The sequence below is a fragment of the Phalangium opilio genome, unplaced genomic scaffold (genome assembly GCF_054372755.1).
Source record: "Phalangium opilio isolate 3A_F unplaced genomic scaffold, DU_Popi_V2 ptg000662l_1, whole genome shotgun sequence".
In the NCBI taxonomy this organism is placed as follows: domain Eukaryota; kingdom Metazoa; phylum Arthropoda; class Arachnida; order Opiliones; family Phalangiidae; genus Phalangium; species Phalangium opilio.
Window position 1 is genome coordinate 792613 of NW_028324246.1, and position 14525 is coordinate 807137.

The 14525-nt window shown below is 35.5% G+C and overlaps 1 protein-coding gene across 1 annotated transcript; it reads left to right on the forward strand.

Annotated features, from left to right (window-relative positions):
• The first annotated feature begins 8824 nt into the window (after positions 1–8824).
• On the forward strand, positions 8825–14416 carry LOC149588215 (cytochrome P450 3A8-like). The gene is made up of 13 exons (XM_089862886.1): positions 8825–8898; positions 9620–9862; positions 9920–10016; positions 10383–10502; positions 10586–10674; positions 11062–11207; positions 11266–11381; positions 11605–11752; positions 11822–11982; positions 12554–12642; positions 13352–13495; positions 13564–13729; positions 14045–14416. Exons 1-13 carry the CDS (start codon positions 8825–8827, stop codon positions 14117–14119), a joined length of 1668 nt encoding a protein of 555 aa, XP_089719012.1. The 3' UTR covers positions 14120–14416.
• Positions 14417–14525: the final 109 nt, after the last annotated feature.

Sequence of the window (14525 nt, forward strand, 5' to 3'; positions counted from 1 at the left end):
AGGCGTGGATGATTATTATTATCTTTCTCTTTTTGTTCAATTTCAATTATTGCCTTCGCTTAGCCATCGCCAATCGATTTGTGCCGAGAGGACTTCGCGATTTTTTCGGTGGCTCCGATAACTTAGCGAACGAATACGAAATTTCCAAAAACGTTTTACTGTCCACCTATTTCGTCGGCTGTTTCATTTTGGTGGAAGTCTTCAAAGCCAATCTGTCAACCAAACTAACTGTGGACATCGATCGTAATATTGATACCTTGGACGATGTCTTCAAATACCCTCGCATGCGCGTTGTTTTTCAGAATAACGCCGACTGCGTTAATTTTCTTCGGGTAAAAGTAACCTTGAGTTTATTCCATCATGGATGTGTACAGGGATAGATGTAATTTTAGAAGCAGGAATGGAGAACTGAGTAATCTGGGCGCGTTAAAGTCCCGGACCTACTTCTCCGGGACGGTAAGGGGGGTTATGAAAGGAGAGGCAGGTCATAGCGACAGAGGTAAGAAGGGATTACGTATTTTTCGCCGTCCCCGTCAGTAACGTCATAATTTCTTTTTACCTCTATCGCTATAGCCCCGCCTCTTCTTTCATACCCCCGCCCGTTCCGGGGAAGGGGGTCCGGGACTTTCACGTGAGCCCAGATTACTCTGTTCTCCATTCCTGCTTGAAAAATTACATCTATCCCTGGTTCAAATTATATTCCCTTCAATAGGCCACTCGTCCGGATTTCATTAACGAATGCCAGAGGAGATTGAAGAAGTTTCCGAGGAAGAAGGGAGAAACCACGGACGGAATCTTCAACGAAGGAAACGCCGTCTACGTCGGCAGCCTCACTCATTTTGAATATTTTTGTCTTCATGGTTACAAGTCGCGTAAGCCGTTACATTACATGAAAAACTCTTTCTTTCCAATATTCGAAGCTTGTGAACTTTCAATGGGCGCATCAACTTTCATTAAAAACTTTATAAACACAAGGTAAATTGTATTGTACTGGCTAAAAAGCAACATGTAAAGCAAATATTCTGCATTTTAATTTCTTTGAGCTTCAATTTCTGAAATGACTGGTATAACACCTGAAGCGTAAACGGAAATAAATTTTATCGCTTTCGAACTGATGTTGTAAAAGCGATAAAATTCACTGTTAATTAGCACATTTTATTAAAGTAGTCACTCTAAAAGCAAATTCCATTGGACTTCTGCGCCATCGCTCGCGGTTTGTTCGGGTACATGGTTCTTTGGAATTTTTCATTCGGAGTGACTCCAAGAACACGCTACCTAAAACACCCTGTATAAATGCAAGAAAAGTAAAATAGTTTCTTCTTTTGCTTATAAGAAGGCTATACTTTATTTGTAGACTTATGAATTTTTGGGAAACTGGACATCAAATCCGATCAAACAACCTTCTGAACAAGAAATCCTGTTCGAAATATCTGAATCAAAAACAAGGGATGGAATTTTCGAAGATTTATTTACGTGATGTCATTGTTATATTTCTTGTATTCGCCGCTTTTGCCATGCTGTCCATTTTGGTCTTGTTCGGTGAAATCAGGTGCGCTTCGAAGAATACAGGCACTGAGAGAACTCTACGAGGAATCGAACTGGAAACGTATTCCTGCAGTATCCCTGAGAACAATACCAAGGAATGCGAGTGTAAGAGATGCCCTGAATGCGGTCATTCTAAAGGTTCTGTAACAGTTGCACGAGACAGGACAAAGAGACGTCGAAAGCCTATCAGCGAGCGTTTGATACACGTTAAAGAGTTTAAGAAAGTGAGTGAAAAACGTCAAAGATTGTCAGTCGGTGATTGGATTTATGAAACACCCCTTCAAACGTACGACGAAGAAAACTAGGATCCGCGATTCTTTGCCTAATGCCATGTTATATTGATCAACAAGTGGATAGCCTTTCATCTCTAGTAAACTTGATCCTTTCGTGTGATATCCACTAGTAATCGCAGATATCGGAAAAAAAATATAAAGATATCTGAAGTTCTGGACAGATGTGAGCTTGGAAATCGTTCAGATAGCACTATAGGTGAGATGAATAGTATCACCATATCAGATCAGATTTAAGAACTGAAAGTAATTACGACGTTCAATGAACTGTTGACGATTTTACGGGAAAGATATCGTAGTCAGATGTCATTAAAGATGAAACAATATTTCATAATTTTAAGCACTATTATTTACCACCTAGGACATACACTTTCATTAGCGGAGATATTCCCAAATTCACTTGTTTAATAGATCTGGCATTTTACATAACTTCTGCCGTTATTCTTCGCGTCTACGTAGAGCTTACGTTAAACACGATGATCTTGCCACACCTTCCATATATGGATGTATAGTACATGTGCTTCTGTTTTAAAACAATACAATTTAAACTTATATAAAGACTATGCGTCAAGTCTCTGTAATGAGAACTGATCACCTTCGCAACCATAGTACAGAGAACACGCGTAAATAGTCGCAATATTTTCCATAAACCATTGACCTCAGAAAAACCTCTTCTCTATTTGGTTGGTTGGTTTATGTAGATGTTGCTTCTCATTTTACAAGGCGTCTACAGTCAAAGGCTGCGAACTGCGATTGTTTATCTATGAACCTATGGTAGAACCCGGCCATGTTTTTACCTCTCCGTGTGACAATGACGTCACGGAGATGTATTACACTGGACGTATCTGTCTGTCTGTGTCTGTCATCGCGTTTGCAAATCGGAGCAAACGTGTTCGCAGAAAGCAATTTTTGGCTTCTACTCCCATCGTTCGGATTAAGAAGTACGCGGCGATTGGCCAAGGTTACGAGAAACGTGTAGCCTCCCAATGGCAGGGCTTTCACCAGGGTTAACGCAATTGCTGGTTTTCTTATCATTTATTATGAATCAGTCGCCTTATATACCCTATATTTCCAAAAATTGTTAAAGAGGCATACGCTTCAATTCAAATGTCAACAATAGCTATGTTTAAAATGATTTTTGGAATAAAGTTTCTTAAAACGATTTAACTAGAATTAAGTTAAATTAATGACGATTAAAATAATATTAATTATATTTATTTAATTAAGAATAACCTCTTAATTGCCGCTCAACTCGGAGAGGTTAATTTGGTTTCCCAACTTGTTTTATGTAACTTCAAGGATATTATAGATACAAAGTCTACCCCTTTGTTTAATTTTACACTATTTCGCAACAAACTGAAATGTTGATTGCGCAACTACTTCAACGGATAACATTGTCTGAAAAAGCATAGAGTTTTATCTCGCTCGTATTCTATATAAAAACTACGATACCTTTACCGATAGTAATAAGCGTGTACTATACAGACAGGTGTTCTAATAGCCCGGTCGGTTCTTTGTACTCTTTTCCTTTAAAATTTACTAATTAAATCATATAAAATTAGAGTGTGAAATTTCGAGTATTCTATTAAATTTCTAGCAGGCAATCATGTCATTTTACGAAGGCTTAGGTGTAACATTTTTAATTGGCACAATTATTGCCTTAATTGGGGCGTATTGGTAAGTTTGTTAAAATTTTATCTTTTGCGATTAGAAATTGCGGGTACTATTGACAGATTAGTTTGACATCTACGCGTTCAAAAACTAGTTAAGAGTTTTGCAATGATATTAATAATAATGCACTGAGTGGTGATCTTCGATGGCGCCCTGTCTAGACACTTTTGATAATGCGTTGGTGTTATACGGGCATAATTTGTATGAGATTCACAGGCGCTAATAAAGAAATTAAACAAATAATCGTGGCAGCTTTAATTAAAGAAGCCAATGAACCAAATCATTTGTCACTGCTGTCAGCTACGGATCGAATGACGACACTTGAAAGTTTAAAACTTATGGAAACGCTGGAACGTAATGCGTTAACAACAAGCTTTATATCTTCAGTGACCTATTACTTTGAATCAATTGGTTTTGCTCATTTTTCACGTGAAATTTTTCATTATAATTGCATTTGAAATTCTCACGCACCAAAATAGCGAGTTGCTAATTTCACACGCGTTTTATTCGTTAGAGATAAAACCACCTTCTTTCACGCGAAAATCCTATAGTTGTAATTAAGTTACGCAAAATGAGTGTTACTGTTTGGATAAGTTGATAAATTAAATTCTTTGCAGTTTTTATTTTAAAAGAAACTACTATTGGGCTGGAAAACCGATACCATCACTTCCCATTTTCGGCACCACATTTGGTCTCGTTGGCGGAAATAAGGTCTAATAACGGTCAATGCTATTTTTTGTGATATTTGAGTCAAAATTATAGCTGTCCCGTTTACTAAAACAGGACAGCTTTATAATGTTTTTCTTCCATTCCATTATCTTGCTCTGAGATGGCTCGCGATTGGCTATGGATTAAATCCTAGAGAGAGGGTCAAGGTCTTTCGAAGCTTGCTCTGTAAATAAAATACCCACCCTACAGATTTAGGGAGAAAGCATCACTACTTATCCGTGCTTTTAGACAGATCAGTTAATCCGAGCGACTCTCGGGTTGAGCGCGAACTGATCTAGAACTTTAAATAGGGCACACTTAAGTTTTTCAGAATTCCCCAGAGCAGTAAATGGAATACGCCAGTCTAGAAGCCCATATCTTTTCACTCTAGAATACACAGGGTTAATTTAACTTGCATACAATCCTATGTTTTTGTCAATGTGTAACACTTTTCATTGCACTACAATATTTCCTTAATTGAATTAACCAAATACTTGTTTCTTATATTTTATATAGAAACTGCACGAAGCAGATCAAGCTCTGTATTATAAATATGGCAGAATTCTGGGGTAAGTTAAACCATCAGTCGCATTCGAACGACAGCTTCCTTATGAAGGGTGTTTCAAAATGGATGGTACGACCGAATTACAATGGGCTCAATGGGAGATTTTGAGTCGAAAATGTTCTATGCCTTTTTGCTATGTGGGTCAGAGAGGGAGTATACCCCAATGGCGACCTTGCCCCTGCGTGTTGGTTTCTCTTTTTGTAGTAATCGAATTTGTCTATTCGCACGAGAAAAGAAAAATTTAGCTTTCTTCTTTCATTTTCTTATCGAGAAAATCCCAAACATAGTGAATTATTTGTGCTCAAACAAACAAAATTTTTTACAGGACATACACTGGTTTTAAACCCGGATTATTTCTCGCTGAACCGGAACTTGTCAAACAAATTCTCGTGAAGGATTTCACTAGTTTTTCAACCAGGAGAGTGAGTTAGGTTGACTGTGAAGTTAGCCTGAGCGAAAATTGTCTAGCAAATACAACTTTTCCGCGATCATTGGTTAATTTCAGGAATTTAAATCAGGTGACCCGTTAGTTGATAACATGGTGAACGTCGTGCCAGGAAACGATCAGTGGAGGAATTTACGGAATACTATGACACCCGCTTTCTCTTCCGGCAAACTTAAGAAGGCAAATAAAATCTTCAAAAGTTAAAGTAAAAAAAAAATTCATAACAATTGTTTTAACAGATGATTTCACTCGTATGCGACTGCGCAAAGCTTTCAGTAGAGAATTTTGAGAAATACTCGAAAAATGGAGAACCAGTCGATTGTAAAAAGTAAAAGATTGAGATATTTCCTCACATCAGATGGCACTTAATAATAGTTTCAATAAATGTCTTAATTTTATAATTTAGGCTTTTTGGAAACTATAGTTTGGACGTTATCGCTATGATCGCGTTTGGCACTAAACTCAATTCGCACAATGATCCTGAAAACCAATTCGTACAGCATGCCAAAAACGTTTTTGCACCAGAAAGAAATTTACGAGTATTTTTCGCTCGTAAGTCCAGTCTTTGTCAAAATCCCATCTAAGTCACGTGATGATGACCAAATATTTGGTCACGTTTCTTGTATTACTTCAATAATCACTTCTTTTAATCAAAAGAGCGTTTAAAATAATGAATATATCAATTGGAACCATAATTATATCTACAATATTATACAAGATATGAGATATTAAGTTTCCGCTATGGCGCGTAGTGGGGTTCTAGGTGTCCAATAGGGGAACTTCACAGTGCTTCGCGGACAAGGCTAACGCGCAGTGTCCATTAAGGAAACTAAATTGCTCGTATCTTCTTTAATATTGTAGATAGAAACATGGTTCAAATTGATACATTAATTATTTTATACGCTCTCTCGATTAAGAAGGAACATATTCTATCCTGGTGTATCCCATTAAGAATTATCGCTACCACAAATTTTCAGTTCTATTTCCTAAACTTGCAAGAAAACTTGGAATCACACTAATTCCATTGGAGACGCTAGAATTTTTCAAGAGTATAACGCTATCTATTGTCGAACGACGAGAGAACTCTAGAGAGGTATTTTATTTACGAAGGCAACGTGTATAATGAAAAATTTGCTAACGCTAAAATTGTAAATAACTAACCTTCCAGGAACGTCATGATTTCTTGTCACTGTTGCTAGAGAGTCTTAAGGGAAATGCGAATGAATCCAAAGAATCCCAGGCAACTGAAAAGGTTAATGGCGCAAATCAAGAAATTAACAGTGTTGATGACATTAAGAGGAAACGTAAGCGCTCTTTAATTTAACTTTAACTGGGACCTCTCTTAATTGTCTTCCGTGGCATCTGAAATTAAAGAAATGTTAATCAAGGGTTGATATTCTAAATAAACTAACTTAAGAAAGCGGATCATATTGCAATGTTTATCTTAAAACATTAAGGTACGGTTTATCTCTTAGTTATAAATTTTGGAAACTTGTTTAACGGCTACTGGAAAAAATACTAGTGACATAAATTGCTTTCCGCAGAAAGTAAATGGATTTATTTTGTTAACTGTTTGTATCATACGTCACCGTAACTCATGGCGATTTAAAACATTTAAATACGAAACAATAATTTTTTTTCCAAGTTCAACAAAACATTAAGAGTCTTTAGAAATACCTTAAAGATACACAAGATCTACATATTGAAAACAATTTATTCAGTTGTCATATCAATTAATAGCTCTTACAAAAGAAGAATTTTTGGCACAAACCATCATTTTCTTTTTGGCCGGATACGACACAACGGCTACCACCCTAACAGCCGTAACTTATTACTTTGCCACGAACCCCGAAACTCAGAAGAAAGCCTTGGAAGAAGTGGATAGGATTTGGAAAGACAGAGTACGTTACGATTCACATATTTTTCAAAAAAAAAAAAAACAATAAATATATATTTGATGACACACCTTTATAATCACAGACAGAAATTGATATTGAAGCCGTAAGTGAAGCTAAATATATTGGGGCTGCCATTGATGAAACATTGAGACTAACTCCACCTGCCACGAAGTAAAAGATATTAGCTCTAATTTAGTTTATCGACTTAAGTAACATTTGGATCATTTTTAACTTTAACTTCAGGCTCGTACGCACATGCGTCAAAGAGTGCAAATTGGGGGACACTGGTGTAACGATACCAAAAGGAATGATAGTTGAAATGCCTGTTTATTCTTTGCACCACGACGAAGAATTTTTCCCAGAACCCGAAGAGTTTAAACCTGAGAGGTAAATTTTATAATTATAATTAACGATTTTGACAACTAATGGATACTTAACTTCACGTTTAATCAATATAATCTCGTTCCATGAAAGGTTTTTAGGAGAAAGTAAAACCACTATTGCAAATTCGTACACTTATCTTCCTTTTGGAGCTGGTCCAAGAAATTGCATAGCAATGAGATTGGCTTTGATGGAAGTCAAGATTTGTCTACTTCACCTTTTGCGCAAGTTTGAATTTACACCAACGGAAAATACGAAGGTGACTGAACTATTCTTCGTCTTAATCAGACCATAAGTTCATAAGATATGTTCCATACGTTTGTCACTGGTTACAAACTGGAGCTTGTCATGAAGTGACGTAGGTCATAGATTCGAGGTAAAGCGACGCCTGGCGAGGCACTGTCAAAGGCTTCGTACAGACTAAATAGGAAGATGGACCGCAAAATTAAGCGAGTGTAGTCAATTCTCGCGTCGTTTACTTATGGAACATATCTTATAAACATATGATCACTCTTATAAATGTGAAAGTAACTCTGTCTGTTTGTCACATTTTCACGGCTAAAGCGCTGAACAGATTTTCGGTTTGGATGTAGCTTGAACCTTGGGGAAGAACATAGGTTACTTTGATTTTTAAAAAAAACGACCCCCTAAAGTGAAGATAACCGGAAAACTTTATTTGTTAACAGAACTAATATAGGCAAATAACAATTTAGTAACACTATATATACTATAAAATCCACCCGTTTCTTATAAAATTTCGATTCAAGTACTTATTATACGCGAGAGAAGTCGAGGGTAATAGCTTGTGTATTTTTATAATTGCAGGTACCAATGGAGTATCGAAATACCGGTTTATTACAACCAAAAGACATCATCCTTAATGTTAACAAACGTCACGTATCTTAAGTGAAGAAAAAACTACTAGTTTCATCTATTTTATATAAATACGTATATATTCAGGGATTTTTCATTGTTTTTTCGACCTTAAAATTTACTAAACATTCATTCTTTTATACGCACTTTCAAATAAAGAAGAAATAATTCTAGAATAAACTTAACATGTTAAAGAAAAATAATCACACTCGAGGGAATGAAATATTAAAAAAGGATTAATTTTCACAGATTGAAATATAGTTATAGGAACAAAATTATGAACTATACGAAGCGAAAAGCGATGGTTTAACGCAGAGCGGGTTAACGATAAACAAACCGGTACATGTTATCAATAGTTTCGTGAAATATTCAGCTGTGAACTGCGTGTACATGCAGGCAAAGTAATTTTAAAATATTTGGTTGAGATAATACTCTAGTGTCGGCGGAAATGGTTGTTTATGAAGGGTTGGAAGTTACCGGCGCTTTATTAGCATTTATTATCACGTTTCTTGGAGCTTATTGGTAAGACCAACTTACGCTATAATATGTTTTTCATTTCTACGCTTAAAAAGGTACAATTTTCCGCCATATTAAAGTCTTACGAAGTAACAGTTCTTTTATAAACAAGGTTTTAATTAGCAAAATTAGAATTGTTTTTCACTCATCCCTAAAACACTTTAATCATAACTTGTTGAGCATGTTACTTATGGCAAAGTATCATAAAATCTTTGGCCTCAAAATCGGTATTCCGTTCTAACATCCTTTTTATTACCCTCATCGTATTATGTACATCTACGATGAGGGTATTAGTTTGACCTGCCCTGTTGTTGTGGTTGCTGTTGGCGTCGTGAAAGAGAACCGCCTTTGGCAGTATAAAAATTTTCGTTCCTCATTGATGGGAGAGGATTGTGGTGAAGTGATATTTTTCTTTCGTGTATTTTAAAGAGAAGGGGATTATAATAGTACGTTTAAGAACTGCATTTAATTGTACTAGTAGGGTTAAGCATTGTGAATTGTGTTTAACGTTTTCTCGATATATTTAAGGCGAGAGGGTGGATTATGGTATTGCTTTAAATTAATTTGGTTACGACGCAATGAGTATTGTCGCAAGAGTTACTACACTTAATTTATCTCTGTTATTGTATTTAATTTGCTCAGAAGCAAATCTAACACTGTTTCGCGTTGAATTGAACGATCGGTTAAACAAATGTGTAATATTTTTCGCTATTTAAACAATTCTTAGGATATACTTCAAAAGGCACAACTATTGGGTTGGAAAACCAATACCGGCAGATTCTCCAATCCCAATTTTGGGAAACGCCTTCGGAAATTTGAAAGGAAAGGTTAGTTTATGTTATGTTATAATACCTTATAATACGTATATCATTTCTGCATGCAAAATAATATTATTGATTGAAACATTAATGATTCAGCTAATCCATGAAATTGATCAAGAACTATACGATAAATATGGTCGCTTATTTGGGTATAATTTTGATTACATCTATTTTATGTCCATTTTCCAAGTTGTTTTCTTTTGCAGCACATATGCTGGAATTTCACCAATTATCTATGTTGCTGATCCAGAATTGGTAAAAATGATTCTCGTGAAAGATTTTTCAAGCTTCTCAACTCGAAGAGTATGTTACAGTTTTTTTCAAGAAATAATTTAAAGGTGGCCTTATTATCACTTGCGTATTAAATTTAATCCACATCCAGCTGATTCTGTCAATTAGTTTATCTAATCTATCGTTCCTGTTTTGCACTTAAATGCTAAAAATATTCGCTATAGAGTGGTTTTACTGAGAAAATTTCACGCAACAATAAAAAAGGTTCCGCAGACAAATTCTCATATCAGAAAAATAACTCCGACAAACCTTTTCACTGAATAAGGCTTACCTTTTATCTTGAAAATTGCACCAATCTAATTTCTCGCGATAACTTATTTTACAAATCCTAAAAATAGAATCCAAATAAATCTCTCACGATGCTAATTTTTATCTTAGAATTTTAAAACAAATGATCCCTATGTGGACAAAATGGTTGTTTTACTGAAAGGTGACGATAAATGGAAAAATATACGTAACACAATCACAAAAGGATTTACGTCTGGCAGATTAAAAAAGGTAACTTTAAAAATCAAAGAAGTACTAATGGCATAAAAGTTAAAAAAAATCAACAAATCCATCAAAAATCGTTTCAATGCTAGATGATGCCACTGATATGCGACTGCGCAAAATTAACAGTCGAAAATCTCGAAAAATATTGCAAAAATGGAAAATCAGTTGACTTTAGTCGGTAAATTGAGAAACGTCCCACCAGAAGTAAGATGAGACTAGAAGTACTGAGCTAACCAAATTCTTCACTTGGCGAAAGTGAATATTCTTGATAAGGCACCAACGGTTGGCCCTCTGGTAGCGGTTTCTGAATTTTCCCTCCAAAACGTGAGAGGCTCGCGGCGGTATACGGCCGAACTAGATTCAAGCAGGGGGTAGGAAATAAATTGGGAACTCGACCAATTTTTTTCTCTCTAGTGTAGGCGCGATGGAAGCGGCATAAAATCCTCAAATTTGTTCACTAGTGCCAGGATCTACTACCAATGCTAGAGCTCTTTACTTCTAGTCTCATCTCGCTTCTGGTCCCACTAGTGAATATAAACTGTATTAATTTCTAGCTTTGTCTCAGAATGTATGAAAGTAACGCTTTGGATGTTATCGCTAATGTGGCATTCGGGACCAAACTTGACTCTCACAATGATACGGACAACAAATTCGTTCAGCACGCGAAGAGAGTATCTTTATCAGATATTGACTGGAAATTCATTATACTTTGTAAATAAGACTTTCTCATTAACTAATATAAAAGGTACTTAAGATTTGTTTCTTTCAGTGATAGCACCTAAATTTGCCAGTATGATTGGCGTAACTATGGCTTGTCGAGAAACTATGGATTTCTTCAGGGACTTGACACTTGAAATTGTAAGGAGAAGAGAAGAAAACAAGGAGGTATTTATAAACCAGAAAGAGCTACAACAGGGATTTGTGTAATTTTAGAAGCAGGAATAGAGAACAGAGTATATTGAGCGCAGATTATGAAAATGAAATGTCCATTCTATGTATTAATGTGATTAGGCCACAACACTAAATTTCTACCATCTTTTCGGCCCGAATCTGTTGTCCTACAGAGGTAGTGGCATAATTGATAAGTAATAGCTTACCTTCTGTATAGGTTCTGCATGATTTCCTACAAATTATGATGGACAGTCTACAAGAGAAAAATGATAATACGAAGAAATGCGCCAATATCACTACTGAGGAAACTAAAAACTATCATGTGGAATCCAGTGTTAACCGTATCGATGACATGACGAGAAAAAGTAATAAAGCACATTTTATAGGTGCATTGAAATCAGTCTAATGTGGTTTTGTTATCGATCTCAAAATAGCTCTGACTATGGATGAATTTCTTGCTCAAACAATAATGTTCTTCCTGGTCGCCTACGACACCACATCTGCAACCTTAACCACGACCACATACTTCCTTGCCACTAACCCGGACTGCCAAATGAAAGCCTTTGAAGAAGTTGATAGAATATGGGAAAATAGGGTTAGTCCAATCAGATACCATTTATTAAATCAGAGATTTGTTGTGAAGATTAAAATCAGCTCAATGTGAGTCAGTTATATTTAAATAATTTAACTTTACCACCAAATTTCACTAAATTACCCCACTGTCAAGTGTCAAATGATAAGTAATTTTATCTTAGTCACTGTATCCCGCGAATATATAATCGGGCAGGCATTTCTCAAGTTTATGTGGAACTATTCGTAACTTTATTGTGTGTATACCCCTATGTATGTTGAGTATTGCAAAGCGATTTTTGCTCTTGTTTGAAAAAAGTCTGGAATTTACAAAAATTATAAATATGACCGTTAGATCAGTACTGATGCGATAAAACCCTGCTCTTAAAAGAAGGTCGCAGCAACACCGGAATTAAAAAAAACAATAAGTTGTTAATGTTGTCTACCACCAAGATAACTTTCTCTGTCTTCTATGCATACCAGAAGTTCAGAACCACTAGCTTTTAACTTAATATCGGTTTTATAATGAAACTTTCGTAGCAAACTTGTAAAAATATGTGATTACGTAAATCGTAAATTTTAAACAAATATTTTAGAAGACCATTGATTTCGATTGTCTTTCTGAGGCAAAATACATCGGAGCTGCAATTGATGAAGCACTTAGACTCGTTCCTCCATTTCCAAGGTATGTGTTCCTTTACTACGTTTAGTGTTCGAACGGGAACCCCGACTCCGACCCTGAAAATCCAGGACCCCTGACCTTTTTACCTAAGATGTAAAATGTAGTCGGAGATTTTTCGGGATTAGATTTTGCTACTCTGATTTTGGTAATCTGATGGCCAGATTATACTCCGTTGAGGGAGTACAAAAATATTGATAAAATAACATACTTAGACTTCATTGTTTTCGATGAAACTTGGAAAAGGCACACCCTGGATAGTTACTTGTTAATTTAAGAGTATTCCGAAAGCAGACTAAGCTGAAGTTTTTAAGTTATTGGAGGCGAACGAACCATCACGAAATACCCCATGTTATTTCTATGGGAAATTTGGTTAAAGCATGTGATTTTTTTTAACGTTACGAAAGGGTGTCAAGTCATACGGGCCCTGTAGAGTAACGGAATTTAGTAATAGCAGAGGTATACTGTATAATAATCCTCCTTTTTTATAAATAAGCTTATTTCCTAATACCAAGAAATTTTACGATTTTTCATAATTTTCTCTTCAATTCTAAAACCTACATTGTCTTACCCGACTTGTGGGACACCAACCCCGATTTTTTTTCCGGAGATACCTTGACCTCGACCCCAACGCCAATAACTATTATACCCTGTACGAACCCTAACCACGTTAAATGCAAATTTTGGAAAATTATGAAATTTCGTTACTTATTAGGATCACACGAACTTGTAGCAAGGAATATGAGCTTGGTAATACCGGTATAACTATCCCAGTCGGAATGATCGTTGAGATTCCAGCCTTCGTTATGCATCACGATCCGGAATATTTTCCTGAACCAGATAAATTTATACCAGAAAGGTAAAAACATAATCCAATCTTTATGCACTTTTAACTTAATACAGATTTTATAACCTTTCTTATCATAGATTTTTGGGTGAAGGAAGAACTACTATCGCCAACTCGTACACATATCTTCCGTTCGGAGCGGGTCCAAGGAATTGCTTAGCCATGAGATTGGCTCTTTTGGAAGTGAAATTATGTTTAATTTACGTCTTGAAACATTTTGAACTCTTGCCATCCGAAAAAACTAAAGTGAGTCAATAAATAATACAATAATTAACGTAATAACGGTGAGTGTGACACTCGAATACTTTCATCGAGGTGTGTTTCCAAGAAAATTATAATTTTAGATAAATTGAATTTATAATTATAGATAGAAACATGTTTCCAATTGATATATTAATTATTTAAAACGCTCTTTCAATTAAAAAAAAAACAAATTTCTAGCCCGGAGTATTCCTTCAAAGAAATTTAGCATTTCTTCAATGAGAAGTGTCATATTAATCTTTATTGTGTTTCTTAAGGTAATGCTAAATTAAAGTCGCTAATTTCAATCATTTATTACAGATACCGATAGAATATCGAAGATCAGGTTTGTTGCAACCAAAAGATGTGATTCTACAAGTTAAACGAAGAACCTGAGTAAAGTTCCTTGACACCAGGGTTCAAAATAAAAAAAAAATAAATAAATAAGGCCTGGGTTTTTATTTATACCCCAATCTACCGGATTTTACTGGGTTTTTTTAAAAAGGCTGGGTTATTTTTATCAAAAACCCATCCCACCGGATTTTACTGGGTTTTTAAAAAAGGCCTGGGTTTTTTATTAAAAACCCATCCCTCCGGATTTTACTGGGTTTTTATTTATTACTAAATAATAATTTTGAAATTCAAGGAATAAATATCTTGAACAATCATTAAATAAAAATCATTTTAGTATTTAAATTCATCAAAATTGACTTTTTGGAGTTTTTTAAGTTTTTTTTTATTATTTTAACCCTGCTTGACACCAACATATATCAGATTTCTAATCAGCAATATACTTTAAAAA